Source organism: Pezoporus occidentalis, unplaced genomic scaffold (genome assembly GCF_034315485.1).
Source record: "Pezoporus occidentalis ecotype Australia unplaced genomic scaffold, CSIRO_AGI_Poc_V1 ctg213, whole genome shotgun sequence".
NCBI lineage: Eukaryota > Metazoa > Chordata > Aves > Psittaciformes > Psittacidae > Pezoporus > Pezoporus occidentalis.
This window is the reverse complement of record NW_026913997.1, coordinates 531,140-549,875: the sequence shown is the minus strand read 5'-3', so window position 1 is coordinate 549,875 and position 18,736 is coordinate 531,140. Positions and strand designations below refer to the sequence as shown.

The 18,736-nt window shown below is 38.6% G+C and overlaps 2 protein-coding genes across 3 annotated transcripts in view; both read left to right on the top strand.

Moving 5' to 3' along the window:
- The window catches only part of PGAP1 (post-GPI attachment to proteins inositol deacylase 1), a 160,839-nt gene extending 144,239 nt beyond the window's left edge, over positions 1 to 16,600 (top strand). Inside the window, exon 28 of the transcript XR_009965034.1 lies at positions 16,590 to 16,600. The gene's annotated coding sequence lies outside the window, so the exon portion shown is untranslated. The remainder of the gene's footprint in view (positions 1 to 16,589) is intronic.
- HECW2 (HECT, C2 and WW domain containing E3 ubiquitin protein ligase 2) overlaps positions 1 to 18,736 on the top strand; it is a 176,703-nt gene that overhangs the window by 57,670 nt on the left and 100,297 nt on the right. For both annotated transcript variants that reach the window (XM_062619646.1, XM_062619645.1), the window contains exon 2: positions 15,440 to 15,780. In XM_062619646.1, the coding sequence (XP_062475630.1) occupies positions 15,489 to 15,780 (292 nt within the window). In that variant the 5' untranslated portion in view covers positions 15,440 to 15,488. The remainder of the gene's footprint in view (positions 1 to 15,439; positions 15,781 to 18,736) is intronic.

The following is an 18,736-nucleotide window of genomic DNA, read 5'->3' as shown; positions in this document are numbered from 1 at the left end:
CAGTTCCAGCATCCTGCCCAAGCTTCTGATGTTGGCAGCTGTAAGATTTGTTTGTACTTTATTCTGAGGTCTGTGTATACATTACAGCATGGGGTGGGATTGTTAGCAAAGGAGGTCAACATCCTCCCTTTGACTGGGCTGCTGCTGCTGTTTAGGAAACACAGATGAAATATGCTCCCCTAGAACCTGATGGAAGGGTGGTTGCCTAAACCTGCCATTTCTTATTATTGAGCTACTGTAATTCCGCCATAGGGAGAAAACAATTTAGTGGTAATAATGAGTAATATGTCTAACGATATGGTCATACAATTTATTAAACAAATAACGAAAAATAAAAATCAAAGCATAGAAAAGTGCCAGCTAACTGGCAGTGTTCACAGACTTCATTCATATGTTTTAAAACAATGACATTGTAGTTTGGGCAGACTATGAAGTCCAGTCAGTAAGCAGGGTTTTGTTTCTAGTGATTTCTCTCTAATTCTGCTTAGTAATAACCTACAGCAGAGATTTGCTGGGATAATTTGGCACGAGTAGAGGCCTGACACAGAGGCAGTGGCATTATCTAACCAGAAAGCTGCATTGCATCTTACTTTTTAGGAAGGTCACCCTGTGAAGTTAAGTTCCAAATACAGGACAATGCAGGGTAATTTCCATTAACAGGAAAAAAACCCAAACAGTCAGTATAGGGGTTTAAAATGTTTTTTTCTTCTCTACTTCCTTTTTTTCTTACACGCCATTGGGTTTTGATCAAGTTGTGTATTGCTGTTTTCAGTCAGGTTTTTCTTGGATGAATCTGACTTTGCTGTTCTCTGTGGCCAGGTTCTGCCTGAGATCTGCAACACGGTACTCAGCAAGGAAGTTCCCTCTTCCTCAGTTGTCACCGTGCTGTAACTGTTATCATCGCTACCCAAGGTACCACCTAACGTCAAAATTGATGCCCTTGTTAAAGTCCCTGATTTTCACAAGTATGTCTAGCTTTATCTTTTCCCCTTCATTTTTGTGATGTGAGAAGCTATGAAATACTGGAATACTCTTCATAGAAGTAGAGCAATGCAACTATTATTTTGTTATGCTTTTCTCAGTTATTGGTGGGTGACAGGGAAATTGGGAGAGGAATGCCAGATTGAGCATTAAGAGGACTTTGCCCATAAATTACAAAGTAGAGAATGCTTCTGTCTTATGAAGTATGTCTAGGTAGTTTCTGATATCTTTCACCTTTTGGAAATAGATGCCAGACTATGAAGTTTGCCTTGAATGTGTGGCTGATTACCTTTCCTACTATTGTGGCCATCCCTGCAAGCCCGTTTCTAGAGGGTAGAAACAGGAGGAATTCTTGTGCTTGGTGCAACATTAATTATTAAAACTTGGTATTTGGAGTGTGCAGAGACAGGCAGATGGCTGCTCTGGGAAAAGCTGGATTTTTAAGTCTGAACTGGTGGTGGGGATCACGCTGCAATAAGCTCCCTTTGAGGCATTTGGAAGGGCTTAGGGAGGTGGTGGGAATGTTACAGAAGAACGTAGTTCTGCCGTTGTAGGGAAAGCAGATACTGAGAGACAACATTCTGGATAATGACAGAAAAAAAGGACCAACAGATGGGCCTAATGGTATGCTAGATTAAAACCCCTAAGCCTCACAGTTAAAACAAGGAACAGTGAACACTCCTCAAAACCCTGAGCCAAACCGCAACAAAAGTCCCATAAATCCCCTTTCCCCCAGTCCTGGATCGTGGATGGTCAGGCAGGGATATTTGTTTGAAGCCCAAAATGCACCTGTGAATAGTGAGGGCACCGAAATAACCATAGATGTCAAAGTTTTTTGTGTTTTCTTTAAGTGATTCTGTATATTTCTGCAGCTGTGGGAAAAGATTGATTGTTTCTGAAACATCAGAAAAAATCTGCCTCTCTCACCATCCCTATAATGTCATAGGAAAACCAAAGATGAATCTTGAGTGTTTACTAGGATGAATCTGGGGGGCAGTGGGGAAGAGGGAAAGTGTGCTTTGTCCATAATGCTCTGAGCTTCTTTGTCCATAATATTCTAAACTTCCAGTAAGTAAAATTCCAATCTGAATTTTAATCCGGATTAGTAGTTGTAGGTAGCCGTATGTCTATGAAAAGCTGAAATTCCAAATTATTTTCCAAAGAGTAAGCCAAAAACATTCCGATGAAAATCACTGTCATGTTATTGCACCTTTTTTTTACTGTACTGTATCTATATTTTTGTTTTGATAACTGTGATTTAAAACTGCATATTTAGCCATAAAAAGTTGGAAGTTACCTCTGCTCTAAGGTGTTTTGATTTTGTCATTGCTTTTAATAAGGAATATCTCTGGTGTGGATTAAATTACTTTTTGTTGTTATGCATTGAGAAATAGAGAAAATTCCAAATCAAACCAAAGTAATGTCAGATTTCGGAGCAATTCAAGGTGATACTAGGATGCAGTATGCTATGATGTCTTTGTTCTTGTTTCTTTTTGTCACATGGCATTAGCAAGTCCTTCCTCAATACATGTGCTTGGATTTCAGTGCACCAAGGTCGTATTAAAAAACATGGGTACACAAAATGTCTTAAGAAAAGAATTCCCTTACGTAAATAAGTGTAGGAAATTTTAGGCCTCCAGATGAGATTGTCTTAGCTTCTGTTTATATATTTGGTGGTATGTGTGCTAGGATTTCTTGGCTGTATTTATAAACACTGATTTCAATCTTCTTCCGTTTCCTGGTGCTGCAGCACCTACGCCCTGGGATGGATTTATATAGAATCGTGCGACGCTCCTGAATGTGCTCACCCTCAGCCAGAATTAGCCCAGTCTTTATTAAAACCTTTTGTTCATTTAAGTCTATAACGTGACTTGATGTTGGAAATCAATGTTGAAAGAGAAAATATGAATTTGTTGCATTTGGCTTAATGTTAGACTTCTTTCCTGAGTAGTGTGAGGAAGGAATGAGGAGAATATGTGTATTCTTAAAAATGAAATACTCAGAAAGTAAAGATTTAAATAGTTACTTCAAGTTTATTTAAGTCTAGTGATTGCATCTGCTGCTGTTTTTATCTGATGCAGGAGTCTTACTTCAGATGGCTTTTTTCTCAACATGCAAACTGGGGATGGGGACTGCGCTGCTGAGGACAAGTGCGTGTTGGTAGATGGGTGAGAGGATTATGAAAACCCACACAGTCTGCTGCAGGTTCCTTCAAACCTTATGGCAGAGGGTGGAGGCCTTCAGAATCCTTTATGCTTGAATCCCAGAGGCTTTTATTTTGTGGGTGCAATGATTAATTAGGGGCAATGACGACAATGTGAAAATGCACAGTGAGAGTCCATTTAGCAATGGCCCATTTCTCTGCAGGATGAAGATGAATGAAAATTGTACAGCCTGGAGAAATCCAGTAATACATCTCTATTTTTGGCTCTACTTATTAAAGACTCATGTATATTTAATAGTAAAAGAATTAATTCGCAATGGGTCTCATCTTTATATAGCCTAGTTAGTATTGTGGTCTTTTCATTAATTGTTCATTTAGCTGCTGAAGGATTTCTGCTTCATTTACTGCAGAAGCCAAGGAAATCAGCAATTGCAGTAACAATCTCACAAGTAAAAAAAAAAGCAGCATGTGATCACTGAACTAAATAATTAATTGTAATGTGTACTCACAAGGCAAGGAAGCATGAGTGGTGATAGCTTTTGTACCTCTTGCTCCCGAGTGGTCTGTGTTCTAGCTCAGACAAGTTTCTCATACAGAGAATTTGGACCAGACACAGACAAACGTGTATTGGGATATGCTTGCAGGTGATGTGGGTGACCATGGGAATATCATTTCTGTCATAGTGGAGTTCCTTAGGGCTCTTAACTATTTTTCTGTTCACTTGAGTGTGATTACAGATCGTAAACTGTAAATCAGAGAACTGTTAAATAGAGAAACCTTTTACTACGTTTCCCTTTTCCCTTCTAGTTTTCTCTTTGAAATTTAGTGTGTGTCTCAGTGCTTTGAGGCTGCTCCCTGCAGTAGACTGTCATCCTAGAGTTGTTCTTCTCACCTCTGACAGCTTCAACAATTGCTCTGCAGCTGTTTAACATTAAGCAGACAGGGACTTTGTATGGCATAGAGTATGTCTGTGCCCTGCCAGTGTTTTTGCAACATCATAGTAAATGCAGGCATCATCTGTTAATAACCTTTTGATATAAATGAATTCATCTGATTCACTCAGCTGTGGAAGAGCATTTGTCCAGAAGAGAGTAACTAGATACTAATCTGATTTCTTATGAAGAAGTACTCTGTTTATTGAGTTATCAGGCTAAAATGTTTTGAAAAAACTAGTAAAGCAGTTGTCACGTAGGAATTCTGTTGTAATGTTCAAGCATGAAATTCTGAGCTAAAATACATTTCTGGGGACAATCTGAAGTGGAATATAAAATTGGAGTTTGCATTTCTTTAAAGCAACTAGCTAAATTGGGAAATGACTGCTTGTTGTTATTTTCTGATTTGTGCAAGACAACCAACAGAGCTGGTTTGTTTTAGAGCCAGAATGTGTTGAGTATGACAAGTGATACATACTGTAAGTGTGAAGGGCAGTATCATCAACACCTTGATATACATTCTGCGCAGATTTATTGAAGGTGAAGATCAGCATCTATGTATAATACTGACAAACAGTGCAAACAGAATTCAGACAAATAGCTGCTCTTTTTTTTCCTTATTCTGGGCTCTTTTGTGCAAGTTATAAGAAAGCAGCTTAAAAGAGTAAGTTTAGTATAGAAAGAAGTCTTCAGGGCTTTCTATCTCTGTAACTTCTGTAAAGATTACATTAATAGCTATTTGGTTATCTGCAATTTTTGTAAATTCCTATAGTGGACATAATCAGCGCTGCATTTTAACAGTGTGGTAGTAGAGCAATGCTGTAAGTTTTGCCCAAAAAAGTGTGTATAGGTATGGGGCTTAATTTTTACCATTTAGGTCCGAGTTCTTGTGTGGTTTGAAGTGTTATGAAGACAGGGAATTGAAGAAAAGCTGAATAATTCCTATAGAATCTAGGAATATTGTTATGCAGAATATAATAGCATTGAAATATTTTTGCTAATGGTACCTCTTCCTTAAGGACATACCTTGCACAGTCAGCAAGCAAATAGCATTACCTTTGAGCTGGCCCAACTAACAAGTCTCCTACTGCTTCTGCTTCTTTCAGGGATGTCTTTTATAATGGATTGCTTAGTATATTCTCAGGCAAAACAGCTCTATTAAACTGTAGGCAAGCCAAAATGTTCTGATTTTTCACTTCAGCCAGAGAGTCTTCTCAAAACTTTATGGAAATGCACTTTCTTTGGGGACATTATAACTGGTAAAATGTTCCTAATTGAAATACCAGAAGGGTAAAATGGGCAGGAGGATGGAAATTTGAGTGTGTACTGACAGACAGTTAAGTTCACTCCAGCAAAATTGTTTTTAAAAACAATTGTTTCCTGTTTTCCTGAGCTACTGATTGTATCTATAGTTTATTTATAAGACTTAGGTGCACAAGATTTTGAGTTGGTTTTGATTTTACTTTGTTCTTTGAGGAGACCAACTGAGCCTTTTTTAGGCATCTTCCTCCCCCAGTTCTCGGTCAGTTTAGCCAGGCTAGAACTTGTAAAAATGGGGAATCTACTTTTAGTCTGCTTATGTATTTCGGCTATGGAATTCTTGAATTTGAATTCAATGAATGTATGTTTTACACAAAGAAATGCCACTTTTCAAGTTGATAATATCCCTTTTGTAACAAATGAATAAATATCATGGTGAATTGAAAGCTGTGCTGCTTTGAGAGGAGCAGAGCACTCCTGTGTTTCCTGGTAACACAGGAATCTCTCAGTGTGAGAGATGTATCTGTTCTGTGGTAGTTTGATACCATTTCAGTGAGTGAAATCAAATTTACATCGTAGAAAACAGAGCTTGATAATGGGAATGATTGTATTGGATTTGGACTTGGATGAGTAGAACAATGAGGGTTCATTCATATTCATGGTATATTCCAGGGATTTCCATCAGTACAGAATGGATTTCCAGTTTAAAACTGAATAAAAATAGATTTATATAGTTGCTTATTGTGTGGTATATATAGTAGCTTTTAATAACTGCCAAATAAATACTTAAATCCAGCTCTGTTGAGTATAGCTGAAGTACAGCTGTCATTTCTGGATGTGACACTCATTGAATACTATCTGCATTGGTATGGATTGCAGAGACTTGGAATGAAACTGCAGAACTAAAGTGATAGTAAGCAGTAAATAATTGTATTACTTTTTCTGTCAAGTGTATCATTTTATAAATGGCTTTTTGAATTACGGCTTCTTTGGCCTGGCAATTTTTTGTTTTGAAAGAAATGCATATTTTCTTTTCTGTTTGGCAGGCTTTTTGGCATTGAACTCTTTCTTCTGGTTATGTGTTTATTTACTTTCCTGGACAGACAAGTGCTAAATTGTTCTTTTATGCAGAAGTTCTATATTTTGATCTTTATTGCCCCCTGTTGTGAAACAGTCTTTGGAGAAGACATTTAATGGGGGAACTCTGGAAGTCCTAAAGACAGGAGGGACTTTAAGGAGAGTTAGATGGAGTACCCATTCTTGTCGTTAGTATGTTCTTGCAGGCTTTCACATACGCATATATTGCAGCTTATTCACACAATAATTAAATACACATTTTTCCATCCTGTAACAAAATCGTTTCTCACAGAGATTACATTCTGTTTTTCTGGTATAGCCATTTGAAGGGGGCTATATCTTAGATGATGACCTGATAGCAAAAGGCTATCAGATGTGACCTGATAGCAAAAGGCTAAACTGAGACCAACTGCATAAGTATTTTGAGGGAAATTCTTCAGATCAACCAGTTGACAACAACTAGCAGCAGCTACATCAGTGTCATGAACACTGAAAACCAGTCCTCTGGCAGTGGGGATTCTCATGTTAGAGTTTATAAATAATAATATGGTATCATGAATTATTCAAGGCCATAGTTTCATGATATGCTGGGTTTAATGGCTACATGTCTGTACCTTCAGTCTGTGCCTCATTTGTGAACTCAATTCTTTGAGAGTGGTGCTACAGGTAAGGTTACTGAAATCTTGGTTAAAGCCACTCCAGGAAGAGGTTAAGGGGCCATATAATACATACACAGGCCATGGCCGTGTAACACATATGGAGCATATAATAGCCTCTTGGCTATGAAATTGCACTAGAATTTCCAGTCAAGCTTGTTTCTTCATGTGAGCAGTCTAGGGATAGGAGCTATCTGGTATGTTTAACTTGTAAATTTCTGTGCAGATCTTACATTGCTGCTTCTGGTGAAAGACAGGGATGAGTTTTAAGCCATTGACAGCTTGCATATCTGCAGGGCAATACTAAGGTACATCTGCAGGGCAGCTGGATCCCATAGCCTGGCAGCTGCGGCAGAAAGGATTGTGTGAATCCTCCATAATCTCTTCAGTGCACATTCAGACAGGTTATCCAAGACCCCTTCAGACTGTTGGTCTTCATAACAGGCTTGAGCAGTAACTTTTGCCTGATGGAAGGATGTAGGCCTTGCACAAGCAGCTAAGGTAATGAGTGTTTCAGCTACAAAAGTGTGCAGGGCTGGCTTTACAATGGAACTGCACAAAACTGCATTGAAAGGGTCTAAAATATTCACATTCTGAATTAACTGAGCTATTCTCTGACCAAATAATGTGTTGCATAGACTGATTTTTAAAAATACATATTTATGCTGAATGATACGTTTTCTCCCTTAGGGAAGATTTTCAGCTGGTATATGGTGGTTTTGTAATCTGAGCTGATGTTTAACATCTGAGCTGTGTCACCATATTTGAATCCAAAGGAGACTAGAATATGCGTGTGCACGTTCTCTCTCATTCCTTCCCCCCCCATGGCAGCATCTCTGTGAAATTCCACCACAGTGATTTTTAGCTTCACCTTAAACCATCTGAATACAGTTTCCAGAAGTAAATTCTGGTGCTAGTTGTGTTTTCCTGGCAGTGAGTTCAGAGGATGAGTTAGCAGATCAAAGGCAGGGTATTCTCAGCACAGCTTACTTTTTTGTTGTTTTGCCAGTGGTTTAGGTATGACTCAGAAGGACAGGAAAGGAAAAGGGCATCTAGACAAAATTCTGACCTCTTTTGCTTAGTCTCAGGTTGCTTCATCTTCCTCCACAGGTCAAGAGAGGGAGTGATTTTGGTTCTCTGAATTGCTTTCTGGAGGAGCCTCTGACTCTTCCCTGGGGAGGCCAACTGCCTAGCACAGTGCCTGCCTGGCGTAGGGCATGTAATGTAATCTGGCATTCACATGGAGATGGGTTGAATGGAGAAGTCAAAACACTTCTCTTAGAAGATTTACAAAATGCTGCATTTTTCAAGATGCTTTCATCGACTTCTGTGGCAATTTCCTTGATTATAAAGGAAACCTGATTAAACTATCCTGCACATATAGATTACTTTTTGAAAACTAGCAAGTTTATTAAATTCTTTCATCATCATTGCTTTGGGCTAAGCTGCTTCTAAGAGTGTCCAGAAATTGTCCTATAATGAAAGTCTAGGGGGCTTTGAGGAGAAAGTAAGAAAATCAGCAGAAAAATGAAAGTGTTCCTGAATTTAACTTGTCTCTTTGCACTTCTGGATAGAAAAACTTATATTTCAAGACAGTTACATCCAATTAGCTTAAAGCTGAATTAAAGTAAAGATGAATTTTACTTCATTTTGGAAAAAATAAATTAAAGAACATTTAAGTACTTAAACTGTATCTAAGTCCTGTGTCAGTTATGATGGTAGTTTCCTATCATTTTTAGTATCTTTTCAAGAGCACCCCAAGTGAAAGAAATACCCAAACCTGGTTATTCAAGGAAAAGCAGTGAATACAAATTTACTGTCAAATGTGCAGATTGGAGGAACTGGGCATAAAACAGAGACATGTTTCCCTTTTAATCTCTCTATCTTTAGTATCCTTGTAATTAAAAAGAAAATGGTGTCAGAGGTGTAATGATGTAATTTTTCAATTTTATGAAATTTCTCTCTTGTGCTTTTAATTCAATCGCAAATTCTCTAGGTTTAGAATGATCACTTTTTTCCTCCAGCATATCCATCACTGGGCTTGTTTGTGTGATATACTTGCAGAATCTGTTACTTAAAACATGCAGACCTTGTGAGCACTCAGGCAGTTTATGTAGCAATATTGAACAGTTATGGCTATATTTTGGATGAAGGATCTCATCAGTTCTTGCCTGATGTTGATGCTCTGAACTGTGCAGCTAAGTAGTATAATGGTGGTTATAATTTTGAAGTACTGAACTTTATGGTCTAGTGGAAAAATACTTAATTTCCACTACATGATACAAGGTGATACTGAATCATCCTAAAGATGTACGATACAGCCGTGGTCATGTAAGTAGAGAGGCCTTATCACCCTCCACTTGGTAAACAGTGGAGAAAAATAGAGAACCCAAATAGGTGATTTTTCTTGGCTCTTGAATACTGTGACAGCTTTTACATTCGTTTTTACCTGAATGGCTGAATAGGAAGCCTCCAAACATTCTAGCTTAACTGGAATCTGATAAAATGTTAGTTAACAGAGAAGAATCTTAATAATCATACATTAAAGTACTTTTTGAGAGAAATTCCATATTGTGTGTCACAGAAAACCTGATGAGTAGAAATTCTTGGAAATTTCCCAGGAGGAATAACAAGAAAAGGGCATCTGGGCAGAAAGGAGAAGCTTTTCTCTTATTTCTGTCTGTGTAGAAAAGGATGCTTCATGTCAGCTTTATTTGTTTTGCTTTTAAACAGACCAAATCTGTGTCTCCAAATAGTCATAGAATTACTAGAATATAGGCCTGGAAGGAACTTTAAAGAGCTGTGGAGCTCATCTCTTTGTCTCGGGCAAAATCAGTTACTGATGAACTTGCTGAGTAAGTAGCAGTTGAGGTGCCCCTCTGTCCTGCTGGGAGAGGTAAATACACAGCAGCTCTAAAAGGAGCTTGGCAGCCCTTTAGTGCTGAAAGGAGGATAAATACAGGCTGGTTAAGCTTATGAGTTCACCATATGGTTAACCATCACCCAGCTTCTTAGCCAGGTCTGGCAGCTGACAGTGAGTTCTGATTGATCTGCTTTTGTCAGAGTTTCTTACAGGTTTGAAGACAGCAAATAGATAGCTGCAAATGGATTGTAGTCATACCTTATCCTAGAAAATAGGCTAGGTTTCGGTTCTTCAGGGAGAAAAATGCTCATATTCCAAATTTATTAAAGAAGCATTTTGTTTTCTCAGCCATGTACAGCTCAGAGCTGATCAGTTTGAGCCCTTTATTGTAGCATTTATAGATCTTTGTACTGAACAAAGCAATTTGTATAGTTGGGAAACCAGAATGTTTTCTGTTCTTCTTATTCTTAATTCTGCCTGTATAATTATATGGATTGCTTATATCTGCATAGGAATAGCATTTGAGGGAGATACCAAGCATCATCTGAATGTGTCTAAAGGAGAGCAGCAAAGGTTGTGAACAGTCTGGAGAACAGATCCTATGAGGAGTGGCTGAGGGAACTGGGGCTGCTTAGCTTGAAGAAAAGGAGGCTCAGGGGAGACCTTATTGCTCCCTGCAACTACCTGAAAGGAGGATGGGTCGAGGTGGGTGATGTTCTATTCTCCCAAACAAGAAGCAATGGAACAAGAGAAAATGGCCTCAAGTTACCCCAGGGGACCAGGTTCAGTTTGCCTAATAGGAAAAATTTCTTCAGTAGAAGGGTTGTCAGGCACATCAACAGGCTGACCAGGGAAGTGGTGGACTCACCACTCCTGGAGGTATTTAAAAGGCATGTGCTTAGAGACATGGTTTAGTGGTAGACTGGGCAGTCTTAGGTTTATGGTTGGACTGGATCTTAAAGGTCTTTTCCAACTTAAATGGTTCTGCGAGTGCAGAGAAAACATGGGGACCAGCTGGTCTGGACCATCTGCCCATCTGATGTACAGTGACAGAGATGCTGAGGTGCAGAGCGCTCTCCCTGCCCAGCCATGGCTGGCGGGTGCTGCACTGCCCACCTCACCTTGCTCCTCTTGTGGTGACTTGATGTTGCACTGCAGTGTCATGAATCCAGCCACCCAGTGATACGTGTTAATTGTTGCTTCCCTGCACCTCTCAGGGTGCAGGTCTGGTCCAGTAGGTGACTACTCATGCTCTCGGGGCCAGACCTGTACTGTTGGTTTAAAGTAAGTCCTGTGGGAAGAGGTTGTCAGCAAGACCTGTAAGCCACATAAAAGATCACTAACATAAACAAGAAATGAATCACTGTTATGAGCAAGATAAACATGGCAGTGTGTGAACTCTGGTTTGTTTTGCCATGGTAGGGTGGGATTTTTTTTGGTTATTCCTGTGCTGAAACTCCTGGACATTCATTCATGTATTCTTTTCTTAAACTACTGCATGTTTGACTGCACATCAGAAATGGTTTAATGTTCCTTTTCAGTCTCATTCAGTGAAGAAGACTGGGCAAGGAGACTTTTCTTATCTGTGTTTTGTATATTAAATGGAACTTCTTCTGAGCTGTGGTCACTCTATGATTAGTTGTTGAGGAGTATAGTTAGACAGAAATAATCCTGAACCTGAGCCATTTAGGGATTAAGAGGAAATCAGTCCTATTTCTCTCTAAGCTTCTTGTCAGGTATTGAAGGAAACCCTGTGATACAGATAAGCAGCTTTTGTACAGGTTTCACTTTTCAACTAAATACTTTGCTAAAATTAGTATCTGCTGGTTTCTCAAATGCCTGTATTTTCCCTATGCTATTGATTCAGTTTCCATGTTTCAGCTTGCCTTCACAAAATAAGACGCCTTGCCAGCTTGGTCTGATACACAGTGAAGTCGCAGCTCTCATCACATTCAGCCTGATTAGCCAAGCCTTCATGGCAGGGCAGGTGCACACAGCTAATCGTGGGTATTGTCTTTACAGTATAGTCTGGATCCAAATGCTGCCTCAGTGGTGCTTAGCAGGAATTGAAGGTGGGAGGATAATTCTGATTTTCAGGTCTGGTAGGATGTATGCATTAGTGTATTGTTAGTTATGTGATTAATGCTGGACATGAGGAATTGTTAACCAAATGTCAGATAAAACAGTTCCTTTTGTAGGCAAGAAGGCACTGTGCAAAGTTTTCATCCCTTGCCTATAATGAAGGCAGAGGCTCTTTTTTCCCTTCCATCACTCCTTATGGTTTGGGGTTTATGGTAATCGTGTTTTCCCTTTCTACAATTTGAATCTCATATTTCTCTCTTTACAAATCTTCTTAATTAAACTCCCAGCTTACTGTGGGATGCTATGTAGCAGAGTACTGTCTGACACTAGGGCCCCTTTATAACCTTTTACACTGAATTTAGAAAACATTCTAAAAGCTTACAAGTCCTGGATTTTTGGAGGCATTTTTTCTATGATAGGAGCTCATTTACATGCTAGTTTGGCTTGTTCATTGCAAATAGTTTCAATTGCTTTAAGTTATGTGATTTATTGGGATCATTGTTTAAGTAATGACTTTAAAACACTTGGATTTGTGATTTGTAACTTTTTTCTCAGTCTGTTCTCATCTCCCAAACTGTCAGGTGGTCTGAGCTAGTACAAGTTAGTTCTCATGTGTCCTTAAACATGGATAAGTTTGTCCATTTGCCACATATATACTTTCAGTATGTTCCAACAAATGTCAGTGCTGCCCTGGGTACAGTGTACTGCTCTGCAGCTGAAGGAAGCTTTTTATCCCACCTATTAAAACTTTGTCTTTAACTAGTAACCCTGCTGCATGATACTTATTTTGCAGTGATTTTACTGCCATAAAACCACTGGATATAGTAGTTCCAAATGACATAGACCTCTAGTTGTGGGATAGAAGAAAATCAACTTAATGGCAAGATGTCAGTCTGTGGATTAATCTCACCAGATCTCCTTGTGCAGAGGGCAGTGGTACCCAGTCCATTGCCCTTTGAGACTTCTGTTCTCAAAGTCATCCAGGATTTTCAGATCTAGTAAATAATACACTGCATAGAGAAACAAGGTACTAAATTCTCTGACTCTCATTTAAGGCCCGTTATACCAAAGTTTTGTTTTAGTTACTGGCACTGGTGTCAGAGGCAGAGTGCACGGGAACATGACAGAGAAAGGAGATAGTGAACCCCGCTGACGTCCAGCACCAAAAATAACATGTTTTGTGTATGCAGCCAAAACATTGCTCATGTCAGGAAAGACTGTGTCATGTACTTTGTGAGGTAAATATGGTAATCTCCGTGTCACTTCTGCATATGTAGAATTACTGAACTGAATTTTTCTTTCTTTTTCGGCAATATTTGATTCTGAGCCATGTACAGTGTGTGAGGGGTTGCATACAACTGGATGAGTTGAACTTGTATTTTTCCCCTGTGTTAGTTTTTAATACCTCAAAACACATCCTATTTTAAAAGCTGAAAAATGGCAGAAGAATTTGTGATGCACTGGGAGAATACATATACTGTTATTAAAAACTAAAGAAAGATGAGTAATAGGAAATAGAAGTCAAGGAAAGAGGCAGGTTTTGAAGGTTCATGATGTGGGGAAAGAGGAATGAATAGGAAAAAAAAGCCCTCAAAATAGGAGAATTTCACACCCCCCTTTTCTTTTTCTTGTTAAAATCCCATGACTTCTGATCCACAGTCGTTGGGATCTCCAAGTGCTCTACTTGTTTTTTATTCTCAATAATTAAATGGTTTTTGACCTCTAGAGGCAGAGGTTTCTGTTTAATAAACCAGTTGTCATTTGATTGATGGTGGTAGTGTTCTGTAGATCTAATTACAATTATAATACTATGGAAGTGGCCAACCAATCCATTCTCTTCTCACAGGCTCTACCTAATTCTGCATTATAGGCTTCCTTGCTTGAAACAAGGAACATAATAGCAGGTGGCACTCAGCACTGTCTGACAGTGCTGAGGTTATTTTAAGAGGACAGATAGATTTGCATATGATAGCTGAAGGCTATGAGACCAAGGAGAAAGCTCAAGAATAATACACAGGTATCTCTTTGCTTTTTTTAGTACACACATTTTTCTTATATGTGGTTATTAGTATGTATAAAAATAAGGAAATCTTTCCTGTAGTATATATACTTCAGAGAAGATACGATAATGGAATAATGTTGTTGCTGCTTAAGTTGGGATCTAGGCAGAAACATTGAAGTACTACTTTCAAATTGTGTGAGGAGTGTAAAGAGCTCAGGACACAATTTCTTCATGGTGAACTCTGAAGTTGTTTCTGGACAGGAGGACTGCTTTGGTTTGATTTGGATTTGGAGGAAATACATGATTCCTATTCCAGGGAAATAAAGTACAGAATCTCATTTTCACAGTTTTGACTGAAAAACACATTACCAGAAGATTCATTTTCTCCTGAAGACAAATGGTTTTGCTTGATGAGGACCATTTTATTTCTTCTGTAAAATAAAGAAACAGTTAATATAAACTGTAGCTTTTGAAAAAGGCAAACTGTTTTGGTCAAGGTCACGTAGTTTAGAGAAGGAAATTTTTATGCTCCTTTTGTTGCAAGAGGTTCCCTCTCACCATTCTGTGCTCCTAGGAGCTGTTCCTCTTTTAATGTTTCACTGTTTTTGTATTTCATTTCTGATGGTTTATCTCAAGTTGTAATGTGAGGGCTTATTTTCAAATGGCAATACTTTTAGCTATGGATAAAGAGATGCGAGTTCTGCTTCTGAAGGTATGGTGTGATGTTATTATCATGGCCGTTTGGTGAAGACCACCTACTAGTCTGCAGGGCTAGAGAAAAGCTGTTGAATTTATGAGGCCTTTGTTTTATGATTTATGGAAAAGAACAACATCTGATGGCATAGAGAAGCTGATATATATCCATAGTCTAAAGTACCCCAGTCAGTGGTCTCATGTGGTTTTGTATGGTATAGAGGATTTCAGAAGCTATGTTTTGTATCTTAAAAAATAAAATCCTTACAAGGTGATTTTATAGCAGTGATACCATATTTCTACTGATATATGTCCAGCCTTGTTAGTATCAACACTGATTCTAAACATACAGTGCATAGAGCATTTTGTTGGAAACTAACATATCTAGGTGAAATTACATTATATACTGCTGTGATATCTTTGGTGGATGCTGAATTCATTATCTCTTCAGTCCTCAAGCTACTATGAGACTTAAATTAGTGTTATTACTGTGGCTCTTCTTGCTTGATAGATGGTCTTGGATGTTTTCCTTTCTGTTGCTTTTTGGCTTATAAATGTTATTTCATGGTGTGTAGTTAACTGAAGTGATACAGTAATGAATTAAAAGATTATACTCAGTCCATTTTAGGAACATTTAGGAACATTTTTGCACTAGCACATCTCCGTTTAATATTTGACTGAGTAACTTGTCTGACTTTAATACTTCCTTATTTTTCTTCTTCACTATAGATCTCTGAACAACAACTTTTTCACGTAAACTGACAGAAGTAGAGAAGAGATGGCCAGTTCAGCCCGAGAACATCTGCTTTTTGTGCGCCGCCGCAACCCGCAGCTACGGTATACTCTGAGCCCAGAGAACCTGCAGAGTTTGGCATCTCAGGGCCCCATGGCTGAAAACATGAACTTGCAGCGTGCCAACAGTGACACAGACTTAGTGACCTCAGATAGCAGGTCTAGTTTGACAGCCAGTATGTACGAATACACCTTGGGGCAATCTCAGAACCTCATCATTTTCTGGGATATTAAGGAAGAAGTAGACCCGACTGACTGGATAGGACTTTATCACATAGGTAAGTCAGAAATATTTCTGTAGTTGTAATATTGTAACATTTCTCTGTGTTTCTTGATGTTTTGCCACTTCGTATTTCCTTTTCTGATTCATGTTCTGGCACACTGCATGATTAGTCTGAAGACAAAGTTGAGGTAAGACCACTGAGAATTATTTGAAATTTCTCTTTGTTTTTCTTAGTGCAGTGAACTATGTAAAAACATGATTCTAATCAATGTAGATCCGTTTCTACAGTGACCTGCTGGAATATGTGTGCATACAGAGTGTGCCTCTGCTGGTGGCTGGCTCACATACTGGAAAGTTTGCAATACTGTGTGCTTCATATGACCTGACATGCTTATTGTCCAATGTTCGTGCAGGTTTTCTGACAAGTAGTTTCTTAACAGTTGTGAAAAGTTTTATGTGTCTTTGATTTTGTAGAACTAAAATGGTATAAATTCTGAATAAGTGAGAGTTTCTGTTTATGAAGAATTCTTGTAGAAGGAAATCCTCTGAAGAGACTCTTTTGTGTGCTTTTTTGTGCTGTCTGGGATATTTCATAGGACAGAGCTGGAAAGAGCTTTTAGCCTGGTGTGGAAGGGCCTGTGGGCAGTGTGTGCATTAGCAAATAATGTGGCTCAGAAGTGGATCAGTAGGACAAAATGGCTGGACCATCAGCAGCATCTTTGAGTTGGGATTTTCCATTCTGTTATATTTAATCACGTCCTTAGATCCAAATGTTCCTACTGTGTGTGTTGTTTGGAGCTGTCCAAAGGACAGTCTTTATGTGTCCACACTAGGAACTGAAGTGCAGCTAGAGGGTAGCTTTAGTGATACATGGGGGTTAGTTGCCTTCTCAAGGAATCCAGTTCATGTGCACTAAATTACTCTCTGAATTTAACTGGTGCTCACTAAGTGGGACTGATAGGTTTATTTGTTTCAAAATTGCACTGCTTCTCTGAACCTAATTACTCATGAAGAAAGGAACTGTCAACTCAACCTGTCAAAAGCAGGTATAGCAGAAACTGGTGGAGACAGGTCTGACTGCTGGAATTTTGTCCCTGCTGGGTCTAAACTTGGTGCAATGAAATCTGGTCTCAGTAGAATTTTGGAGAGATATTTGCTGTGCCAGCTTTTTCCAAGATGTTCCATCTCTGCATCACTTAATGTTACATGCTGTGTAGATGCAGTTTCCAATTCTCATTCTTTTTTTGTCTGATATTTTTTTCCAGTGTTCCTGTAGCTCCACAAACTGGACAGTGTTGTCTTGTGCTGTTCCAGTGCTTACATGGTTATATATATTAGAGCTGCTGCATGAGCGGCAGTCTCTCCTGGAGTGAACTGTGGGTATGTGCTAACATTTAAGCTGCCTAAATGGAGTGTCTCCATAATAAACAGAAATTAATCCTCCCAACAGCATTAGCAACTGAAGTGTGATCTGTGCTGTAAAATACACAGACTGCTAAATTGAGCTTAAACACTCATTTTAAATACACTGAGAGCTTCATCTGAATAAAGTTTTGACACCCCTTCCCATTGTTTCTTTTTTTCGTGGTTCACAGCACTTCATGCTTGGTATTCAAGATGCTCAAATACAGCATCTCTCTGTAAAATTCTCATTGATTCTTATTGTAGGCTATAAGTGATTTTTATCCTACTTTCATGATTAATAATATTCCTACTTTCAGTGTGTTGAGCCACTGAAGTACAAAATAATGTTAAGTTACCACAGGATAAGAATTGGCCAAATAAGAAACAGCCAAATTTATGCCTTTTGGGGCTTAAAGCCCCCATCATGCTACTGTGTAATACCAGAGTGTTTGAGTGTGTTGAGTTTCCTATTTTCGTGTTAAATGATGGAAGGAGCTCATCCACGTTAGCTTTTGTCTCCACTGCCACTTGAAATCCATGAGTACTGGTGAGAATTTTGTTACTGATTTAAAACAGATTTGAGCAGAGTCTTTCCCTACAGATTTGTGTTTTCATCATTCTGAATGATGGAGTTGCATGATTTTATACAGCGGAGAGGTAAGGATATACTCAGCCTGGTAGGCCTGCTTGTCTATCTTTGATTTAGGTTTATTGAGAAACTCTTTCTAGTACTCAGCATCTTTTAAAAATAAAAAAAAAAATTTAAAAAAGTCATATGAGTACAACCTGAAAACTTCTAATTTTCCTAAATTTTATAGACATAGTTAAGTTAAACCTTACAGGATTGCAGGATTTTAAGTTCTTTGTAATAATTGCCATGAAGTATGCCCAGTTTCCACTTACTCCTTTGGAAGCTGAGGACACTCACTTCTTGTTTTCTCAGGAGAGGGATGTTTGTGGGTGAATATATTTAAAAACAAAAGCACCATTCTCAAACACATTATTAATATTCAACGTAGTTGCTTGAGGTTATCCTTTCTGTTCAGCTTTTAGAATGGAAATCATTTCACTTACAAATTTGCTTTGGCACTGCCTCCTGAAGGCAGCGTCAATTGTACTCAATAATGTAAGACAGCACTAGGGCTGTGCCAGCCTACTGCTGGACCTTCAGCGTCCCTCCATGTCTTCTAGTAAAGCATCAGTTTTCAAGGAGCTAGGAACAGAAAAAGGCAAATATTTTGCACTTATTTAATAAAACCCCATAGCATAACTAAAAATACAGTAATGTGGCTTTTTTTGTTAATGTTGGGTGTACAATTAACTGTCACCAATTGGATCAGTGTTTTGAGGGGGAGAAAAATGGTGGTTAATTTTGTAAATGGAGAGAAGGTGAAATTCTAGAAATGAGCATCATTCTGAGCTCAGGTATTAGTACAGAGAGATCTGGCAAAAGACAGAAGTGATCCAGGTGCATTTTCACTTCAAATTAATTTTGTAGAATAAATCCAATATAAAAGGAATTGAAGATGACACACTGGAAGCTGTTTTGCTTCTCCATTCATTAATTTGTTTAATTAATGTGCTCTTATTAGCTTGTATTGTTAGAA